Source organism: Gorilla gorilla, chromosome 4 (assembly GCF_029281585.2).
Source record: "Gorilla gorilla gorilla isolate KB3781 chromosome 4, NHGRI_mGorGor1-v2.1_pri, whole genome shotgun sequence".
Taxonomy (NCBI): Eukaryota; Metazoa; Chordata; class Mammalia; order Primates; family Hominidae; genus Gorilla; species Gorilla gorilla.
In genome coordinates this window covers 63,235,888-63,259,317 of record NC_073228.2, presented here as the reverse complement: position 1 = coordinate 63,259,317, position 23,430 = coordinate 63,235,888, and the positions used below count along the sequence as shown (strand labels likewise).

Sequence of the window (23,430 nt, the reverse complement as noted above, 5' to 3'; positions counted from 1 at the left end):
TTCTGTAATTGAATATTTATGTTTTTTATTGTGTCTTCCCCGATGGACTGTAAATTCCATAAGGGCAGAGTTTGCTTTGTTCATCACTGAATACCCATTGCCTAGTGCTCTGTGCCTGCCACAGAGTAGACTTAAATAATTGTGGAATAAATAAGCTCAGTTTTCTCAAAACTCAGAAAACAAGAATATCTCTTCTAGAACAGGGATAAATACTACTGACATCAGAAATGTAATGTGAAATAATGTACATACTAACATTTGTTTTTACTAACCAGGCACATGGTAGTGCTCAAGAAATGTTAGCCATCTTTTCAGTTATTTCTGGTTTTAACAGCAAGTCATGGCCTTTGTAACTCTACTTTTCTAATTATAAAGTGAGAGGAAAAATTACTACCCCTTTTCTACTGCCAAAGCACACTGTTGAGATTACAGAAAATATACAAAAGGCATTAGGAGTGACTCAGCAGACAGGATCCACTGAGATTAAGAATTTGTTAAATTTACAACTCTCATGACATTTGTCTTAATCGGGGTCATCCATTGCTCTCTACAAGGTTAACACTTCTTGCCTAATAGCTTTGAAATTACAGCTTCACCAGGACTTTACATTCAGCACTAAGAAAATAGACATCTTAGGCTGGGCGTGGTGGCTCATGCCTATAATCGCAGCACTTTGGGAGGCCGAGGAGGGCGGATCACCTGAGGTCAGGAGTTCGAGACCAGCCTGGCCAACATAGTGAAACCCATTCTCTACTAAAAATACAAAAATTAGCCAGGTGTGGTGGCAAGCACCTGTAGTCCCAGCTACTTGGGAGGCTGAGGCAGGAGAATCACTTGAACCTGGGAGGCAGAGGTTGCAGTGAGCCAAGATCATGCCACTGCACTCCAGCCTAGGTGACACAACACAGTGAGACTCTGTCTCAAAAAAAAAAAAAGTAAGAAAATAGACATCTTAGATAGCAAACTAGGGTTGAGAAAGATTGTGCTTGAGTACAATAGTGGCAGCACTCTAGAAATTCACGGAAAGAAAGGAAAAAATTAATCTGGCTATAAGACACCCCAGTAATATCCAATTTCCAGTGATAGATACCATCTTACTGGTGGCAGCAGTGGGCTATCCATTGTAGCTGCCAGCTGTAGTGGGGAGGCATGGGTGGTGGCAGCAGGAGAAGCTATGGGAGCAGCAGTGGTGGCGGTGGGACCCCTGTGGCCCATGTCCCCGAGGCAGCCAACTGCACCACCCCCACCCTCGCACGGCTGGTCAGGACCCACTCTCCCAGGCCCAGAGCCTCTGCTGTGGCCTCAATCTTGCTCCCTGCCACATCCCAGGAGCCTGTGAGAACCCAGCCAAAGGCACAGCCAAGACTTGCAGGGCTGGTCCCAGGAGCATTAGGTTTGTTTGCACAGGGTTGGCTGGGGCCACTGTGCCACCTGCATCTTGCCCGCTGCCACTGTGAGGGAAACGCAAAGAGGAGGCATGGCCAGGGCTGCGCACTCCATGGAGCTGGGGGGAGCTGGGGAAAAGCGGAAGCCCTGCCCCTTGCAAGCTGGCAGGGTGGGAGCTCCCCAGGCACAACTGCAGCTGCACAAGCCGTAGCTGCAACCTGGGCACCCCTGTGCTCTTGGGAGCCTGGAGCAGGCGGGAGCCCTGCCCTCCCAGGCATAGCTGCAGCTGCCCAAACCTCGGCTGCAGACCCAGGCATCTCTATACTTTTGAGGGTCCAGGAAGGTCCCTCCTTCCCCAGCAGGCTTGGAAGTGCCTACTCTCACTGTCTGGCTTCTCCTGGCTGTTGGTGCCCACTCTGATCATGGAGCAAAGCGGAGGCTGAGCCTGGGCACTGGTGCAACCCGGCCAGGTGTGTGCATGCTCGAGGCAGCACTGACATGCCAGCCCCCTGGCACCCTGGTCCCCTCCAGACACTGGGTTTGGGCACTGACAAGCATGAGATGGAGGCTGAGGGGGCAGGCCAAGGGCAGCTTGGTGTTGGCCTGCAGGTGCCCCTTGGCATGAACAGCCTGGGCACCATGAATGGAAGCAGGAAGCAGGCAGGCTCCTAGGCAGACGGTGGTCAGTCCCTGGTGAAGTCCCACCTGCAAGCCACGAAGGACCTGAAGCATAGAGGCCAGGCTGCTGGCCCGGCAGACTGCAGTGGGAATTTGTAGTGCTTTTTCTGGGCTGCCCACGTCCACTCATGAACCAACTGGCATGCACTTCCTTCCCTCTGAGGCCCATGAAAAGCCCCGGACTCAGCCAGACCAGAAGAGAGGATGGGATGATCTGCCTGTAGAGAGGAGTTACCCTCTCTGTTGGAGCTGAACACTCATCGGGATGATCTGCCTAGCAGAGAGGGGCCACCCTCTCTGCTGAGAGCTGAACAACACCCTGGCTATGGAGAGGAGCTACCCACTGTGGGTCTCCTCTGAGCTGTTCTATCGCTCAATAAAGCATCTCTTCACCTTGCACACCCTCCACTTGTCTGCATACCTCACTCTTCCTGGACACAGGACAAGAATTCGGGACCTGCCGAATGGCGGGGCTAAAAGAGCTGTAACACAAACAGGGCTGAAACGTGCCCCTTGCTCACCATGTTGCAGGCGACAATAGGGAAAGAAGACGATAAGGAGAGAAGAGCTGTGGCCCTTTGGGGAACCCAGACCTAGGAGCTCAATGAGCCAGGGTTGTGACACCCTCTTTAGGGATCTGTGGTTCCTGGCATCTCTAAGCTTCCAGGAGCCATCACGTTCCCCAGTGTCAGCCGTGGAAGCTGGCTGCTTATGGTATGCCGGGCTTCCATCACCATGGCAACAGGGGCTGATGTCATACGAAGCCAAAAGATCAGGCTCTGCCTCTCCCATTGCAGCCAGTGTGCCTGGCTGTGCACAGTGGCTGGACCCTTGCTTACACACCCCTCGCCACCCCATGCCTGGCTCGCCCTTGGCAGGTATGGGATCCAGGCCGGTAATGTGTAACCTGCCAGGCCGATTGGGTGGAATGAGCCCAGCAGGCCAGAGCAAAAGTTGGGCAAAGGCGCCACTGGCCACAGAGGTTTCTGGCTGGCAAAGCAACACCCCAAGGATGCTGTAACATTACCTCCTGAAATAGGAAACTTGATTATTAAGCTAACTCTTCCTTCCCTGTACTTCCAATAACAATGTATCTTTACAATATTCCAAATTCAGTCTTCAGATGCCCCCAAATCTGTAATCTTATAATTCCCCAATAGTGAATTTCTGAGAATTGTGATTTTCAACTCTGGCACACAATCACCTATGGACCTTTGTGAAGAAGAAATATGTCAGGTCTCATTTAAGACCTACTGAACAAGAAACTTCCTAAAGTGAGACTTAAGTTTCTATATTTTTAAAATAAACTCTACAGATTATTCTTGTATAAAACTAGAGTTGAGAATCACTACTGCATTTGACCCTGACCTCCTAGCACCAGAATAACAACATTACATTCAAGGGCAAAGGCAATCCAGCATAAGTTAAAGAGCATCGGCTGGGAGTGTCAGGCAGACTTAGCTGTCACTACCAGCATGGTCACATACCTTAAGCAAGCCTGGTTCCTCACCTTTAAACAGGGACTACTAAAAGTATTTGCCTCAAAGACTTGGATTCAACACTAAACTGTATAAAAAGCATTTAGTACAATGGGTGTCACATGGTAAGTACTCATAGTAAGGGGTCCTTCCCCTCACCCCACCCTTTCCAAAGGGTAAATTTTTCCCAAGGTATAATCTTAAAAATCTGAGAAAACCTACAACTTCTCCTGTTTTGCTTGCTCTCCCAAACCAAAATAAGAGGAAAATATACCTCAGCAGGACCTGCCTCAGATTATGGAAGCAAGATAACTCAACTAGTTGGAGCTTTTATTTGGTTAATTTTGCAAATTTGGCCGAGGCTCCTTATTTCTGCCTACAAATTGTTTCACTGCCACTTTCTGCATTCTTTGAAACATGCCAGATGTTTCAAAACTACAACTCTGGTAAAAAGAGGGATCAGGAGCCTAGACCAATACAAATCCAGCACAGGAGAGCATGGTGTGTCTGAAGTATCATTTTAGATTCCTTTAGCCAAGGCATCAACTATGTGCAATTTACAATTAAATCACTGTGCTAAGAGCTATTGATAATATAAAGATGTCTAAGAGAATATTTTTGGCCTTTCAATAGCCATTTCATGTACTTAAATAATATATTTTAGAAGTTGTCACAAGTTAGCCAAGCCACAAGCCAAATTAGGGATGGTGAAGAAAATGGAAGATGGTCAGGATGCCCACTTTTTCTTCTTCTTTTTCTCCAGAGCTGAAGTATGAACTTCATTATGTCTGCAGACAACAGTGGCACTGCCTTGACTCTGTTGAAGAGCTGGTGACATGAGGGAATCCTGCATCTGCCCTGCTCTCTACTTGGCACAGATAATGCGCCAGGCCCTCTAAGCACTTTACATAAGTTATCTCATTTAATTCTAACAACTCCATGGGATAGGTACTATTATTATTCCCATTTTATAGATAGGGGAAATGAGGCTTAGAGTGAAGTCACAGTCAGTAAGTGGTGAAGCTGGGCTATGACCCAGGTTGTCTGAACCTTCAACTTGAGCTCTTTAACTACTACATGATGCTGAGCCCTCTCTCTGATTCTGAAAGTCTGAGAGAGCCCTCTAAAGAGCATAGCCTGATAGCCACATCAAAATCACATGGTCAAGAAGTCGGGAAAGTGGTTATTCCTGGTGTATGATGGCTGGGAGGACGAGTCAGTAGTGACTGAAAGGAGCAAGGAGGGATTGGCAAAGGGGGAAATAGTACTGAGGAGTTGTAATATTCCATTTCCTGATCTAGGTACAGGTTACTTACTTCATGATTGACCTGTGTTTGTGAAAACATCAGTTTGTGAAAATTCATTGTTATACATAAAAGCACAAGATAAGTACACTTTTCTGTATGTATATTTTACTTCAGTAAAAGTATAAAACACAAAGTATAAAGTGATCTTTAATTATTTTTTCTTTACTCTAGCTCCCTAGCAATGTTGACACAGGAAGAATAAGTCTTTATACCCTTTATACCTTATGGAAAAGACATGGAAAACTTTACCCTTCACTGACTTAAATTTATACTAGATTTGGATTATCTCATTTCAGTATCTTGCTTTTAACAGAAGACTAGCCAAGGAATTTCACTGAATAGAAAGAATGTAAGTTAATTGTGTTGTACCTGAGTAATCAAATGCATACAGCCAACTCTTAAAAAATTGTAGTCTATCTCACATTTTATCCTGCTGCTCAAGGAATAGATGTTACAATGTAACAAATGTTGCAGATTAGATTTCTAATATGGAGGTGCAAAAATTAGCATAGCTAGAGTTAAACCAGTGTTCTTTTTCTGTTTTTTCTTTTCTTGAGACAGGGTCTCATTCTGTCACCCAGGCTGGAGTGCAGTGGCATAATCCTGGCTCACTATAGCCTCAACCTTCTGGGCTCAAGTGATCATCCCATCTCTGCTTCCTGAGTAGCTGGGACTATAGGAGTACACCACCCCCTTAGCTAATTTTTTTTTTTTTTTTGGTAGAGACAGAGTTTTGCTTTGTTGCCCAGGCTGGTCTTGAATTCCTGAGCTTAAGCGATCCTCCCGCCTCAGCCTCCCAAAGTGCTGGAATTACAGGTGTGCACCACTGTCCCCAGCCCAACAGTGTTCTTAACCCTTGATTCATATTAGAATAATCCTGGAAGCATTTAAAAAAATACCAATACCTGGGCCCTACTCACAGAGACCCTGATTTAACTGGATGGGGGTGAGACCCTGTTATTAATTTAAAAGATCATCACAGCCAGGCGCAGTGGCTCATGCCTGTAATCCCAGCACTCTGGGAGGCCGAGGCAGGTGGGTCACCTGAGATCAGGAGTTCAAGACCAGCCTGGCTAACATGACGAAACCCTGTCTCTACTAAAAATACAAAAATTAGCCGAGTGTCATGGCAGGCACCTATAATCCCAGATACTTGGGAGGCTGAGGCAGGAGAATCTCTTGAACCTGGGAGGTGCAGGTTGCAGTGAGCCGAGATCACGCCACTGCACTCCAGCCTGGGCGACAGAGTGAGACTCTGTGTCAAAAAAAAAAAAAAAAGATCATCAGGTGATTCTAATGGGCAGCCACAATGAGAACCACTGAGTAAAATAAGGCTAATTTCAAAAATAGCCCTTGTACCCAAGATTACTACAAATCTTATTTCTCCTCAAATGTCACTCAAGAGCATAAGATTTTTAAAAGAAAATTATTTCTCATAATAATTATTCTGGGATAAAATCATTGAGCTATGCTTTCTTACATCTTAACCTGGAACAAAATAAGTTTAACATCACATTCCTATTAGTGTAAATTTGCATCAGACCCCTTCCAAAGTAAAAAATAAGGATATTGTTCATGGTAAAACTATGTTTGCCACTAGCAACACTTTTTTTATCTTTTTTCTGACGATGGGCTCTAACAATCTCTCTACAATGCAGCAGAGGTGATGCAGAAACAATTCAAGTAATCCTAAACTCCTGTGGGGCAGCTGTTTGCTATTGGCCAACTGGCCATTTGAAACTCATAATAAAACTCATCTTCTTAGCACCAAATTTCCCTTTTTTCCCCCTTTTTTATTTGTGTATGTTGGCTACTGAAAGGTGTTCTGCAAATGAGTCTGAAAAAATAAACAGAAAATACACATGGTACAGAGAGCAGAAACGAAGAGAGTAAATACAAATTATCAGGAATGACAGGACGTGCTTGCTGTAGGCTTAAACACCATCCCCACCTTCCAGCTAACCAGTTTGTTGTTGTATCTGGATGTTCATCCACTACTATCTTGTTTTTGCTTATAATCTCTAGAGATTTACAAAAGTAGATTTAATTACTATAGCAGGCTGGGCGCAGTGGCTCACACTTGTAATTCCAGCACTTTGGGAGGCTGAGATGGGCAGATCACTTGAGGTCAGGAGTTCGAGACCAGCCTGGCCAATATGGTGAAACCCCGTCTCCACTAAAAATAAAAAATAATTGTTAAAAATAAAAAAATTAGCCAGGCATGGGTGGTGCATGCCTGTAGTCCCAGCTACTCAAGAGATTGAGGCATGAGAATCGCTTGAATCCAGGAGGTAGAGGCTGCAGTGAACTGAGATCATGCCACTGCACTCCAGCCTGGGTGACAGAGGGAGACTCAGTCTCAAGAAAAAAAAAAAAAATTACTATAGCAGTTTCTCCCTCCTAAGTGTAGTTTTCCTTTCTGAGCTAACCATTCATTGTTTTGATCGTTCCAATACACTACATTCCAAAACTTAAAACATACAAGAACAGGATATCTCAGAAGAACCCTGAGAATTGAAGTCCTTTCTATCTTCAGTCTATAAGGACTGGCTACTCCACATCAGGCCTTGAATTAGGGTTTACCCTAATGTTGATAACTTTTAAAAATTCTTAAATCCTTCATCTTGAACTTACTATTAGGCTAAATCTTCTCTCTCTCTCAAGCCATTTTTCCACTCCCCAAATGACTCCATGTTAAAAATCCCATAGAAGCTGATTATCAACAAGGGTATTGTATTCTGAGACACTGTCCTTCCCTAGAAGAGAATGCAGATCTATAGTCTAAAAATGTAAAAATATTCTAAACCAAATAATTCTTACATTTTAGACTTTCTTTGCATCTGCCTTTTCCACATTTGATTCTAGGGGGTGGCTTTTTCTTTTCTTTAATAACACAAAAGGCTAACATCTCTTCCTTTCACTGGGCTATTCAAACATAAAAGCTTTTTTTTGATTGCACAGAGTATAATATTATATCCTTCAAGAATATAATAAACCAAGCAAAGGAATGAAACAGACCATAAAAATAGTATGACTATTATATATACTACCTTCTGTCTGTTTGGTTGGGTAGGGGTTGGGGTGAGAAGACCAGGGAAATGAGATAAATAAGTTTTATTTTTAGGAAATAAACTAATATAACAAATATTTTCCTGACCACCAGGCTGGGGAAGAAATAGCCCTACAATGGTAAATGAATCCAGTTGTTCCTAGGTGACCACCCATAAGCACAATAATTGGAATCCCAGCTCATCCAGAGCTTCTTCCTCCTTTTAGGTAGGATAGCAGTGGGTACAGGAGAGGGAAATGAAGAGAAGCCTCAGGAGTCTCAGTGCCTGTTGCAGTCACTAGCATCCCAACCTGCTCTAGTCACTGCCTACATTCCTTCTTATCTGAAGCCAAGGTGAAACTCCTGCAGCTAAAGCCAGTATCTTCTTTCTCTGTGACCTCTTCCAGTCACACTGTTACCTTTCTCTGGGGGCAGACAGATCCTCTCCCCATATGGAGACCTCTAACAAACCTGTGCACAGTAGAGGGAGCAAGTAGCTGCTTCTGTCTATTATCTGGTTTCCTGGAGACTGAGTGGGATCAGAAAAGGGGCAAGGGCCTCTCTGCACTCCTGCCTTCTCTTCCAAGAAAGCCCCAAGAGATCTAAGGCAGCCAGCCCTCCAGCCAAATTGGCCTCCAGCCAAATTTATTTCCACTTACCCAGATTTCTTCTCTTCTTCCCACATACTGCATGTAATGATTTTCTCCTTTCCTTTTCAGGGCTTTCCACGAATAGCCATAAAACTAATTTGTGAAGTGTAGATTATACTTTCTCTAAGGGCCCTTACTCCCCTGGGCCCAGTGATTTGCACATGAGTCAATCAATACTTGGTGAATGAATGAATTATGCAGAAGCAAATGAATGAATAAAACTAACCAAAGTTCATACTTCTGTTATCCCAAAATTGAAGAGAAAGTTCTTCGATGATTGACTTTATCTTCTATTCTTCTTCTTCTTTACATCAGTATTTCTACTTCAAATACTTATCAAGATCCCATACCACTTCCTTTGCAGAAAACTAAGTAATGGAGATTTCAATCATTTTGCTCTGCAAATAACTGCCCCCAACCCCACCCCCAAGGTTAAGGCTTCAAATTACGAAGAAGCTCTTCAATTCCATTTGACATGGGGGTGGGAACAGGGAAGTGAGAAAAGGGGGAAAAAAAAGGTGTGGGAAATACTCCCTGAAAAAACAAAACAGGAGGAGGATCTAACACCTTTAAAAAGCCAGCCAAGTACATGAAACAACTTTTGCCTCTTGAGGAAAAGACGACAACAAATCTGACTTAAATGAATGAAAGGCTTGGCAATAAAATAAAGCAACCCAGAGTAATCTGTAAATACATATACCCAACTAATTGTTTCTCTTTATTTTTTTTGGAGACAGAGTCTGACTCTGCTGTCCAGGCTGGAGTGCAATGCCGTATCCTTCTGCCTTAGCCTCCCAAATAGCTAGGACTACAAATATGTGCCACCATGCCCGGCTAATTGTTTTATTTTCTGTAGAGACAGGGTCTCGCTGTATTTCCCAGGCTGCTCTTGAACTCCTGGGCTCAAGTGATCCTTTTGCCTTGGCCTCCGAAAGTGTCGGGATTACAGGCATGACCCACCGTGCCTGGCCCCAACTAATTGTTTCTAAGGGAGAAAAACCATTAAAACTAAAGTTACCTTTTCCCCACGCGTCCAACTTCATGAAAATATTCTTCATGTAGATTCCCATGCACTAGTCTCTTTGAGACAAAATCAGTCGAAATAATATGCCAGTATAATAAGTCCAGAGGACTCCACTGCAAACTGAACAATTTTTTTTTTTTTGAGATGGAGTCTTGCTCTGTTGCCCAGGCTGGAGTGCAGTGGTGCAATCTTGGCTCACTGCAACCTCCACCTTCTGGGTTCAAGCAATTCTCCTGCCTTGGCCTCCCAAGTAGCTGGGACTACAGGCATGCACCACCATGCCAGGCTTTTGTATTTTTAGTAGAGACGGGGTTTCACCATGTTGGCCAGGCTTTCTCAAACACTTGACCTCAAGTGATCTGCACACCTCAGCCTCCCAAAGAGCTGGGATTACAGGCATGAGCCACTGTGCCCAGCCTGAACAAAATAAATCTTATAGGATACCATATAAGGAGATTGGTACATATTCCATCAATGAGGTTGCCCAATGGTGATGAGCTCATGATGGCTATCAGCTGAGATTTGATGTCAGCACTGCTCCTGCTTATCACACAACACTGGACAAAGATTATAACCTTTCACCCTCAGTTTGTCATCTGCAAAATACTGATAATAAGTGTTCACATGGATTTATCAGTTAATGTTTGCAAGCACTAGGAAAATGAGCACCACTCCAGCTATTAATGAATCACAATAACTTAACTCATGCCATTCCAGATTCATCAACACTGAATGAAATGCAGTTGCGTAAATAAATAGGTGAATGAGGTCCTGATATGGTAACTGCATTCACTGTGACATGAAGATGAGGAAGCCAGCCTAAGTGCAGGTAGTAATATGGTGATATACTTGAGACACATCTTACTTCAAGAGCTAGTTTACATTAGTGAAACTTCAACAATATGTATGGAGTGCTACTATGAGCAATAAATATCCTGATACAGACAGAATTCATTTTTTATGGTCAAGGTTTGTAGAACCTAGTTTTAGTGACAGCTACCTGTTGGAAGAGATCAAGTCAAGTAAAATTATAGAAAACAATCAAATCTGTAAAAAACAATACAGTTTTGAAATGTGTTATGATTCAGTTTATATAAACTCTACTTTTTAAAATTTGTGAAGTAGGATTCATTCTATACCAAGACACAGAAAAAAAATGTCCAAGTGGGAAAAAGGTTTGCTATGTTTCTAAACTTCAGTTTGATACAAGGCCATCTTGAACCTCTCATAAAATAGGGGGGAAAAATTCCAAGAGCAGCCCAGTCTCCTATGGGTATAACAGTCCAAAAATATGCTTGAATGAAGTCTTTCCTCACAGTGCCATCCCTAATCTGCACAAGCTTCACAGTAAAGGGCAGTACACCTTAAAAAAAATCAGGTTGTCACCAAGTCTTCAACTTACAGCCAGTGAGAAGCAAATAGATAAAAATGTCAGGCATCTGGGCTGAAAGGTGAAGCAGAGGGCAGAGACCAGGGCCTCTCACAAAGAGCTGGTCCTCTCTATTTCTAATTTTCATTAATACAACTGGGACGGTGTCTGCATTTTTGTAGCCGACCCCCTCAGGTTTTTTTCTGGGGGGGGGGGGGGGTGGTGCTCAATAGGAGACAGTTATCTAAATGACAGTTGGAGAGCTCATTAATTTTCCTGACCCACAACTCTTCCCTTCGCTTCCCTCCAGAATACTTCCAACACCCCTTTAAGGTAGAACAATGTGTATGAACTAATAAGGCAAGAGTCCAGCAGGACTTGTTTTCTGGTCACAACACTGCTGAACAAAGTAGGATCTGTTCCAGATGGGATACAGCAAAGAAACTGGCCAAAACCAGCAGACTGTGACAAGGGCAATCCCTGGCTGCCCTCATTGCTCATTAGCATGGACACTCCCACCAGCATCATGACAGTTTACAAATGCCATGGCAATGACCCAGAACTTACTGCCCCTTTCCTAGAAAGTTCTAAATAACCCACCCCTCAATTTGCATTAACCTGCCCCTTAATTTACATGTAATTGAAAGTGGGTATAAGCGAGTATATATACAGTTGCCAAGAGCCCACACGTTGCAGACTCTGGGTACACTATCTATGAGTTAGTGCTGTTCCACAAGGAGCAGTACTGTTCAATAAAAGATTGCTGTCTAACACCACAGGTTTGCCCTTGATTTCTTTCCTGGTGAAACTAAGAACCCTCCTGGGCTAAGCCCCAATTTGGGGGATTATCTGTCCTGCATCACTACTAGGCCATTCAATACTCAGGGGGAAGTTCACTTATATCTCAGGATATACTGAGAATTTCCACTGCTCATTGCAACACACAAAAATAAGTCAATTTAAGTTGTTCTCTAACTTCAGCCTGACTCTGTGGGTAAGTAAGCAGGAGGTCAGATGGGATAAGTAAAATTTATAACATCCCATGAAATGTAGTTAGATAAAGTTCTACATTTAAGATGATCAGGTTGGGTTTCCAGTCCAGTGATTATAACACTATTTGGCTTAACATTATCAATAGCTAAGACATGTGAGGCCCATGTATGTGAGGAATAAAGGCCCTGTGGCAGCACCAATACCAAGCAGTTGCCACAGGGAAAAGAATAATATTGTTGACCATTAAAAAAATGTGTGCATGAGGGGAAAAAAATCCCACAAAAACAGTCACACTCTTTATTGAAGGAGACTCACTCAAGGTTCCAAGATGCCACATTTTTTCTACTTCGACAAATAACTTTTGAGTGGTCATTGCCATGGCATTATGCATATAAATGTACCATACTGTTTATATATACACTCATTCTAAGCCACCTATTTGCCTTCCCAGACTATTTGGCTGAATGTGGTCAAATAGATAAAATAATAGGCACTATATCAGTTGCATTTAATAGCCAAATTTACCCAATAAGATTTTACTTGAATCACCAAAGTCTGTATAAAAACATATACCTACGTACATTGGAATCAGTAAAGATTTCTGATTCTTCACATTCACAGCAAAGTAATGCTGCTGATTCACTGTCTTCCAAATGAGAGCTCTGTAATACAAACAAGATCATTTCAGAGATCCAAACGAATGGGCCCATAAGCACGAGGGGAAAAGCAAGCTGAAATCACTGAGTCAGTGGTGTTAGCTCACAGGTGAGAAGCTGCAATTCTGATTAGTGATGGCTATTTTGAGAGAACACTGCCAACAAGGTGACCGGTTAGTTGATTGAGGAATGCTTGATCAACTGAAGCATTTCCTATGGTTTCCCGATTTGGGGAAAGAGACAGCACATCTTTTTCTGTAAAGATGGTGCTGCTAGCCGGGCACAGTGGCTCATGCCTGTAATCCCAGCACTTTGGGAGGCGGAGGCGGGAGGATCACAAGGTCAGAAGATCGAGACTATCCCGGCTAACACGGTGAAACCTGGTCTCTACTAAAAATAGAAAAAATTAGCCGGTTGTGGTGGCCGGTGCCTGTAGTCCCAGCTACTCGGGAGGCTGAGGCAGGAGAATGGCATGAACCCGGAAGGCTGAGCTTGCAGTGAGCCGAGATCGCGCCACTGCACTCCAGCCTGGGCGACAGAGCGAGACTCCGTCTCAAAAAAAAAAAAAGATGGTGCTGCTAATCCTTTATAGTATGTACTCTGAACTCTTCTCAGACTGGGGATAGATTTGTGTTCATTTATCTTCACATCCAAAGATACACATTTGATGTATTTGTTTAGAGATAGGCTATAGAATATAGCATAGGGCCTGATTACGGGATCTAACTCTTAGCCTAGCCTCATTAGCTCTCTGCTGCCAAGTGTTCATATGAGCCAAGAGACAGGCCAGGCACAGTGGCTCATGCCTGCTAATCCTAGCACTTTGGGAGGCTGAGGCAGGCAGATCACCTGAGGTTAGGAGTTTGAGACCAGCCTGGCCAACATAGTAAAACCCTGTCTGTACTACAAAAAAAAAAAAAAAAATATATATATATATATATATATTAGCCGGGCATGGCAGTGTGTGCCTGTAATCCCAGCTACTAGGGAGGCTGAGGCAGGAGAATCGCATGAACCCAGGGGGCGGAGGTTTCAGTGAGCAGAGATCACGCCATTGCACTCCAGCCTGGGTGACAGAGCAAGACTCCATCTCAAAAAAAAAAAAAAAAAAAAAAAAAAAAGAGCCAGGAGACATGCCCTACCCAAGTCCCCCAACAGGCACCAGAAAACAATTTAAAACCTTTTCTTCTGTTCTCTAATCTCTTTCTAAAAATCTGTCTAGAAGACAGACAAGGAAAATAAGACAAAGGAGTGAAATAATTAGCTGGTAACATAGGAGTATTTTTCCCTATGACTAACAACTCAAAAAAGGGAACAGAAAAGGCTCCAACTCTGACTCATTAGATTCTATTCAAATGTTTGCTGTTTAGCTAACAGCAGCTGGAAACTGAATTATCCCTACATGGATCATTGATGCATAAGCTTACGTCATTAAAACTTCTCACTACCAGTGGCTGAAACTTATAACTACTTTATGGCTATCCTAGTTGATTCCTACTTTAATTTTTCACAGGTAGGGCTGTGTTTCATCTAAAGTATACCCTCAGAGATAAGAGTTTTAGAGTGCAAATAAACTTAAAGAAAGTAAAGCTCAGAGTTACTCTTTCTGATAACAGCCTTGCTCCTGGTTTACTTCCTTCTCATTTTTTTTCTACTCTGATCCTTTGTCTACTTTTAGTTTTCTGTCTTAAAACCAAGTCTCATCTGGCATTGTCCCTCTCTCTTCCTCTTTTAGAAAATAATCAGAAATAACCAAATATTTAAAATCATTGTTGCCCGAGCGTGGTGGCTCACGCCTATAATCCCTGCACTTTGGGAGGCCGAGGCGGGTGGATCACGAGGTCAGGAGATCGAGACCATCCTGACTAACATGGTGAAACCCCATCTCTACTAAAAATGCAAAAAATTAGCCGGGTGTGGTGGCGGGCGCCTGCAGTCCCACCTACTCGGGAGGTTGAGGCAGGAGAATGGCGTGAACCTGGGAGGTGGAGGTTGCAGTGAGCCGAGATCGTGCCACTGCACTCCAGCCTGAGCTACAGAGCGAGACTCCATCTCAAAAAACAAACAAACAAACAAAAATCATTGCTAAAAATCCTACAAATGTAAAGTCTTTTTAATTCTTGTTCTCTTATATTTTGGAGGGGGGAGAATAAGAACATTTACTCTCCATCTAGCTTAAAAAATATATAAAATATTTGAAGACTTCTGGAACTCATATTAGGAAAGCTAAAGGCTTAATAATAAATATTTGAAAGAATTAAAATGGTAGAGATCAGAGCTGTTTTCAATCTTCCCAAGCTCTCATACTACAACAGATAATAATATAGATAATACTAAGCACATCAAAAGTGGCTTGTCATTGTCACAGTATAAAAACTAGAGAGAGGCTGGGCACGGTGGCTCACGCCTGTAATCCCAACACTTTGGGAGGCGGGTGGATCACCTGAGGTCAGGAGTTCAAGACCGGCCTGGCCAATGTGGTCAAATCCCGTCTCTACTAAAAATACAAAAAATTAGCTGGGCATGGTGGCGGGCACCTGTAATCCCAGCTACCCTGGAGGCTGAGGCAGGAGAATCGCTTGAACCCAGGTGGTGGAGGTTACAGTGAGCCAAGATCATGGCCATAGCACTCCAGCCTGGGCAATAAGAGTGAAACGCCATCTCAAAAAAAATTAATAATAATAATAATAATAAAAACTGGAGAGAGCTTGAGCCCAGGAGTTGGAAACCTGCCTGGGCAACATAGTAAGACCCCATCTTCATGACAAAAAAATAATAATAATAATCAGCCAAGTATGGTGGCACACCTCTGTAGGCCTGGCTAGTTGGGAGGCCGAGGTGGGAGGATAACTTGAGTTTAGGAATTCAAGGCTTCAAGTGAGCCATAATTCTGCCACTGCCATCTGGCCTGGGCAACAGAGCTAGATCCTGTCTCCAAAAACAAAACAAAACAAACCTGAAGAGAGAAAAGTAAAAATTAAACCAAATTACACTAGTTAAGATGTTGCAGCTTTCATTCTTATAAATATTTCAGATGTCCACACTAGCTCTTTCAAAATGACCTTTCAGCTGGGCACGGTGGCTCACGCCTGTAATCCCAACACTTTGGGAGGCCGAGGTGGGTGGACCACCTGAGGTCAGGAGTTCGAGACCAGCCTGCCCAACATGGTGAAAACCCGTCTCTACTAAAAATACAAAAATTAGCCAGGTGTGGTGGTGCTCAATCGTAATCCCAGCTACTGGGGAGGCTGAGACAGAAGAATCACTTCAACCCGGGAGATGAAGGTTGCAGTGAGCCAAGATCACACCACCAGAATGGGTGACAGAGTGACACTCTGTCTCAAAGAAAAAAAAAATGACCTTTCAAGAAAGAGGTCCTGTAACCACACTTGTATTCCTAAAGTTATTTTAAGACTTTATATATATATTCATCCATTGAAACAATTCATTAAGATACATGGTATCCATTAAAGTGGGCTGATGGCATTACAACATAATTGGTTCATGGAACAATTGTTTACTTGCAACCAACATATTTAGTTCTAAATTAAATTCTGAGAAACCTAAAGGAAGACAAAGGACAAAGGTCAAGTTCATTTCCCTGCCTTCTGAAACCTGGTAATTTTTTTTTTTTTTTTTTTTGAGACGGAGTCCCGTTCTGTCATCCAGGCTGGATGGAGTACAGTGGCGCAATCTTTGCTCTCTGCAACCTCCGCCTCCTGGGTTCAAGCAATTCTCCTGCCTCAGCCTCCCGAGCAGCTGGGACTACAAGCGCGTGCCACAACGCCGGCTAATTTTTTGTATTTTTAGTAGAGATGGGGTTTCATGGTGTTAGCCAGGATGGTCTCTATCTCCTCACCTCGTGATCCACCCACCTCGGCCTCCCAAAGTGCTGGGATCACAGGCGTGAGCCACCATGCCCAGCCAAGACCTGGTAATTCTAATTCCTGAATTGTTTCCGGGTTCTGCAGAGTGAACAGTCTTTCTCATGAGTATATGGCTTATTCCAAGATTGCAAGGATGAATTAATATTTAGGACCTCTACTAAACTACACAATTATTTAAATAGATTCTAAAAAGCGTTTGACAAAATAGTCATTTCTGGTTTCAAACATTTTTAGTAAGCTAGGAATACAAAATGCAGCCTTAATTCACTGCAGAGATTTTTTTTTTTTTCCAGAGTCTCACTCTCTGTTGCCCAGGCGGGAGTGCAGTGGCGCGATCTCTGCTCACTGCAGCCTATGCCTCCCGGGTTCAAGTGATTCTCCTGCCTCAGCCTCCCGAGTAGCTGGGACTACAGGTGCACACCACAACGACCGGCTAATTTTTGTATTTTTAGTAGAGACAGGGTTTCACCATGTTGACAAGGATGGTCTCCATCTCCTGACCTTGTGATCTGCCCACCTCGGCCTCCCAAAGTGCTGGGATTACAGGCATGAGCCACCGCGCGCGGCCTAGGTGGGCTTAATTATACATAGCACCTCTCAGTGGTAGGCCTTTACCTCAACCTTGTTGCCTGAATTTCATATTGTAAATTCCCTCAATGTTTCTTCTAGCATGAAGGTGGTGATCTTCCCCAGTTTGTAGTGCAGATACCAATTCTCTTTTCTTTATTTTCTTCTTTTGCACGTCCCTTTGGCAGGAATTTTGAGGAGGGCAAAGTCAAACTCATATTCTTGCATTGGATGTATCAAGCCCAAATCTTAACTAAACTGAGTTCATATCCTGGTTCTGCCACTTACTAGCAGTGTGATTTTGAGCACATTCCTTAATTTCTTTGAGCTCAGTTTCCTCATCCATAAAAATGGGCACAACAATAACATCGATCTATTAGGGTTGTTGGAAAGATTGTATGAGAGATAACATAAGAAAAGCATTTAGAGACTTAGAGCCAGGTGTGGTAACATGTACCTGTAGTTCTAGATACTCAGCCGCTCTAGAGGCTGATGTGGGAGGACTTGAGCCTGGGAGTTCAAGTCCAGCCTGCACAACATAGCAAGACAGGTGTCTCTACCAAAAAAAAAGTAATTAAAAAAAGCACTTAGAATAACTTAGCTTCTGATGTTGCCACTATTACTGCTGCTTCTAATAATAATAATAAATATTACTATAATAATATTAATCTCCTTCCTAGATGTAAAAGGCTTATACATTTGGGTTAAAATTTTCTTTCAAAGAAACTTTTGTCTTCAAGGGAAATTTTGCTTATATCAAGTCTTAAGTGCTTTTCATTCTTAAAGACAAAATCATATTCCGTACATAACCTGGAAGCAACTGAGCTCACAATGAGTCATTCATTGCCATTTATTGTACCCCTACTGCGTATTAAGCACTTTTCTGGGTGCTGAATTATTAGTAGCTAAGGTAAAACATCAAACAAAAAGGGAAAGGTAACTGAACAGGTTACAAAAACAGTTTTTTGCTTTTTATGGGGATGCAAAAACTACAAAGATAAGATATGACTTGGGGAAACATGTCCCTTTAGCTAAGTATTGTGTGGAGAAAAACAGGGGTTAAGATTGTTGGTAAGAAAAACATCTGCACCATAACAAGAAGTTTCAATCCAGAACAGCTTCTAAGGAACAATTATAGTAATAAAATGTTGCAATTTTTATATGGACTGTATGATGCAAGAATTCATGTACTAAGAAGGAGGTTTTCAAGGGTGTTAAAATCTAACTTGTGCAGTTACCCAACAATTTACAAGCAGAAGTCTTAAGAAATAATCCCACAAGAGGCCGGGCATGGTGGCTCACACCTGTAATCCCAGCACTTTGGGAGGCCGAGGTGGGTGGATCACCTGAGGTCAGGAGTTCGAGACCAGCCTGGCCAACATGGCAAAACCCCATCTCTACTAAAAATACAAAATTAGCTGGGTGTGGTGGCAGATGCCTGTAATCCCAGCTACTTGGGAGGCTGAGGCAGGGGAATCACTTGAACCCAGGAGGCAGAGGTTGCAGTGAGCCGAGATTGCGCCACTGCACTCCAGCCTGGGAGACAGAGCAAGACTCCATCTAAAAAACAAACAAACAAACAAAAAACGAATAAATCCCACAAGAGTCAAAACCTGTTGCCCTGTTGTTACTGTTAAGTCTCTTTTACCCTATTCTTGTTATAGATTATATGGTTTTAAGAGGCAGAGAACATTTACTATTTCTTTCCTCTTTCCTTTTTTCCTCCATCTTTCATCCTCTCCTTTTTTTTATATATATCTTTTTTTGTGGTTCTAAGTGAATACATTGCAGGTGTACTTAAAGAAACTAGTGACTCTGAAAATGTACTATTAGACATAGGCTGGGCGTGGTGGCCCATGCCTGTAATCCCAACAATTTGGGAGGCTGAGGCAGGCAGATCACTGGAGCCCAGGAGTTTCAGACCAGCCTGGGCAACATTGGCAAAACCCTGTTCTCTACTAAAAATACAAAAAATTAGCTGGGCGTGGTGGCGTGCACCTGTAGTCCCATCTACTCAGGGGGCTGAGGTCGGAAGATCGCCTGAGCTCAGGAAGTTGAGGCTGCAGTGAGCCGAGATCACGCCACTGCACTCCCGCCTGCACAATAAAGTGAGATCATGCCTCAAAAAATAAAAAGAAAAATATACTATCAGACATCAAACAATAAAATATATTTATACCCCAAAGCTCAGCAACTTTGGGAGTAAGAGCTTTTAATCCTTTAAAGGCCAAGACATACCCTGGCACTTAGGTATAATTGCATTGACAAAGCAATTTCATAGTCTGTGTCTGATCCAACTAAGGAAATTCTCTAAAGTCTTTGCTCAAATTATACATTTAAAAACAATTATTTCAATTCTTTCCTGTATCTACTGAGAGAATGAAGACCATTCTTGGCAATCAGACTATTGACATTCCAGAAAATGCAGACATCACTCTGAAAGGATGCACAGTTATTTTGAAGAGCCCCAGAGGAAGTTAGGGAGGGACTTCAATTACATCAATGTAGGATGCATTCTCCTTGGAAAAGAAGAGGCGCTAGGTTGACAAATGATTGGGAAATAGAAAGGAAGTGGCTACTGCTTGCACTATTTGTAATCATGTACAGAACATGATCAAGGGTGTTGACACTGGGCTTCCATTACAAGATGAGGTCTGTGCATGCTCCTTTCCCCATCAACTTAGTTATCCAGGAGCATGGGTCTCTTGATGAAATCCAAAATTTCTTGGGTGAAAAATACATCTGGATGGTTTAGATAAGGCCAGGTGTTGCTTATTCAGTTATCTTAAGTCCAGAAAAATGTATTAATCCTTGAAGGAAATGACATTGAGTTTGTTTCAAATTCAACTGCTTTGATTTAGCAATCCACAACAGTTAAAAACAAAGATAACAGAAAACTTTCAGATGATCTGTATGTCACTGAAAAAGGAACAGTTTAGCAGGCTGATGAATAAGATCTAAGAGTTGTCCAGCTACAGCAACAAGATACTGTATGGTTGCTAAGACCTGTTTGTGATATTTTAATGATGCATTAAAAGACCTCTATTACAGCTGGGCTTGGTGATGCATGCCTGTAATCTCAGCTACGCAAGAGGCTGAGGCGAGAGGACCATTTGAGCCCAGGAGGTTGAGGCTGCAGTGAGCCGTGATCCCACCACTGCACTCCAGCTTGGGCAACAGAGTGAGACTCTGTCTCAAAAAACAAAAACAAACAAACAAAACCCCCAAAAACAATTATTTTAGTATGTAACACATATATGTGGTAAACAACTAAGAAGGTGTCAAAGAGTATTTTTAAGTCTTCCTCCATCCCTGTCCTCCCACCTACCACAACCCCATTCCTAGAAGTAATCACTATGCCAGTTCCCAAGGAATCCTTTCAGGATTATTCTGTGTACATACAAGCATTGTGTGTGTAGATGTTCTTTCTCCAAAATACACAAATGAAAGCACACTGCACCTATTTTTCTGCCCTTGCCTTTTAAACTTAGTATCTTTGTTTCACTATTTTTTAAAAACTACATAACATAAAAAATAACATAACATAAAATTTACCCATGATTCAATTACCTCCTACCAGGTCCCTCCCACAACATGTCGGAATTCAAGATTTGGGTGGGGATGCAGCCAAACCATATCATTCCACCCCTGGCCCCTCCCAAATCTCATGTCCTCACATTTCAAAACCAATCATGCCTTCCCAAGAGTCCCCCAAAGTCTTAACTCATTTCAGCATTCTACTGGTACCAATTTACTGTATTAGTCTGTTTTCACGCTGCTGACAAAGACATACCCGAAACTGGGCAATTTACAAAGAAAGAGGTTTAATTGGGCTTACAGTTCCACATGGCTGGGGAAGTCTCACAATCATGGCAGAAGGCAAGGAAGAGCAAGTCACATCTTACATGGATGGCAGCAGGTAAAGAGAGAGAGCTTGTGCAGGGGAACTCCTCTCTTTAAAACCATCAGATCTCAGGAGACTTATTCACTATCATGAGAACAGCACGGGAAAGACTTGCCCCATGATTCAGTTACCTCCCACCAGCGTTTCCCTTCTACAACACGTGGGAATTCAAGATGAGATTTGGGTGGGGACACAGTCAAACCATATCAACCATCTTAACTGATTTTTTTGAGACAGAGTCTTGCTGTTACCCAGGCTGAAGTACAGTGGCATGATCATGGCTCACTGAAGCCTGGACCTCTCAGGCTCAAGTGATCCTCCCATCTCAGCCTCCCTAGTTGCTGGGACTAAAAATTACCACACCCAGGTAATTTTTAAAATTTTTCTGTAGAGATGGGGTCTCACTATGTTTCCCAGGAAGGCTGCAAACTCCTGGGCTCAAACGATCCTCCTGCCTTGGCCTCCCAAAGTGTTGGCATAAGCCATCACACCTGGCCCCATCTTAACTATTGTTAACTGTACAGTTCAGTATATTCACACTGTTGTATAGTCAATCTCTAAAGCTTTTTCATCTCAAAGAACTGAATCTATATCCATCAAACAACTCTTCATTTCCCCCTATTCCAACCCTTAGCAACTACCACTCACTTTGTTTCTATGAGTTTTGACTCGTCTAGATAATTCATGTAAGTGGAATCATACAGTGTTTGTCTTTGACTGAGTTATCTTACTTAGCATAAGGTCCTCAAGATACATGCCTGTCGTAGCATGTGTCAGAATTTCCTTCCTAAGTCTGAATAATATTCTATTGCACACATATGGCATTTTGTTTATCCATTCGTCTATTAAGACATTCATTTCATTGTTTCTGATTGCTGCAAACATTTCATTGCAGAGATGTCCCATGATTCAGTTAATCAGCCTCCTACTAATAGATTCAAGTTACTTACAATTAAACTCATTTTCTAATATGCTATAACAAATTACCACAAAATTGATGGCTTAAACAACATACATTTATTATTTTACAGTCTAGAGGCAAGGAGTCCTAAAATCAAACAGTTGGCAGACCTGTGTTCCTTCTGTAGGATCTAGGGGAATGTTACAGGCTAAATTGTGTCCCCTAAAATTCATATGTTTAAGTTTCAATCTCCAGTACCTCAGAATGTGGTTGTATTTGGAGACGGAGCCTTTAAAGAGTAATCAAGTTAAAATGAGGTTTAGTAACCTAGGGGTGGTTCCAATATGGGTGGGCCCTAATCCAATATAGGTGGGCCCTAATCCAATATGACTCATATTCTCATGAAAGGAGATTAGGGCCACATGTAGTGGCTCATGCCTATAATCCCAGCACTTTGAGAGGCCAAGGCAAGAGAATCACTTGAGGCCAGGAGATCGAGACCAGCCTGAGCAACATAGCAAGATGCCATCTCTACAAAAAAAATAAAAACAAAATAGCTGGGCATGCCTGTAGCCCTAGCTACTCGGGAGGCTGAGGCAGAAGGATTGCTTGAGCCCAGCAGTTCAAGTTTACAGTGAGCTATGATCACACCACTGCATTTTAGCCTAGATGGCAGAGCAAGACCCTGTCTCAAAAAATAAATAAATAAATAAAATAGAAAAAGAGAAGAGATTAGGACACAGATACACCCAGAGGAAAGACCACGTGAAAACAGAGGGAGAGGACAGCCTTCTACAGGCCAAGAAGGTCAGCCTCAGAAGAAATCAACCCTTGCCAACACATTGATCTTTGACTTTCAGCCTCCAAAACTATGAGAAAATAAATATTTGTTATTTAAGCGATCAGTCTGTTTAAATGGCTTATACTTGTTATGGTAGCCCTAACTATTTTTAGGAGAATCAATTTCTTTGCCTTTTCTAGCATCTAGTGGCTATCTGCATTCTTTGGCTCATGGCCCCCTTCCTCTATCTTCAATATCGGTAAAGGTGGGTTGAGTTCTCTTAACGCATCAATCTGACCTCCTTTCCTGGGTTCCTCTTCCACTTTTTTTTCTTTTTCTTTTTTTAACTTTTAAGTTCCTGGGTATATATGCAGGTTTGTTATATGAATAAACTCATGTCACAGGGGTTTGCTTTATAGATTATTTCATCATCCAGGTATTAAACCTAGGACTCATTAGTTATTTTTCCTGATCCCCTCCTTCTTTGCACCCTCCACTCTCTGGTAGGCCCTGGTGTCTGTGTTCCCCTCTATGTGTCCATGTGTTCTCATCATTTAGCTCCCACTTATAAGAACATGTGGTATTTGGTTTTCTGTTCCTATGTTAGTTTGCTAAGGGTAACAGCATCCAGCTCCATCCATGTTCCTGCAAAGGACATAATCTTGTTCTTTTTTATGGCTGCATAGTATTTCATAGTGTATATGTACCACATTTTCTTTATCCAGTCTATCATCGATGGGCATTTAGGTTGATTCCATGTCTTTGCTGTTGTAAATAGGGCTGCAATGAACATATACATG

The 23,430-nt window shown here is 42.7% G+C and overlaps 1 protein-coding gene and 1 pseudogene across 5 annotated transcripts in view; one reads left to right on the top strand and one right to left on the bottom strand.

Moving 5' to 3' along the window:
* SSH2 (slingshot protein phosphatase 2) overlaps positions 1-23,430 on the bottom strand; it is a 305,334-nt gene that overhangs the window by 210,478 nt on the left and 71,426 nt on the right. Inside the window, exon 2 of one of the 5 annotated variants that reach the window (XM_031010769.3) lies at positions 12,516-12,596. The exons of 3 other annotated variants lie outside the window; for them this stretch is intronic. In XM_031010769.3, the coding sequence (XP_030866629.2) occupies positions 12,516-12,596 (81 nt within the window). Of the gene's footprint in view, positions 1-12,515; positions 12,597-23,430 lie in introns of those variants that run through there. One more of the 5 variants, XM_055388582.2, reaches the window with a different exon arrangement.
* LOC101150942 (large ribosomal subunit protein uL6-like) lies at positions 19,424-19,998 on the top strand (annotated as a pseudogene).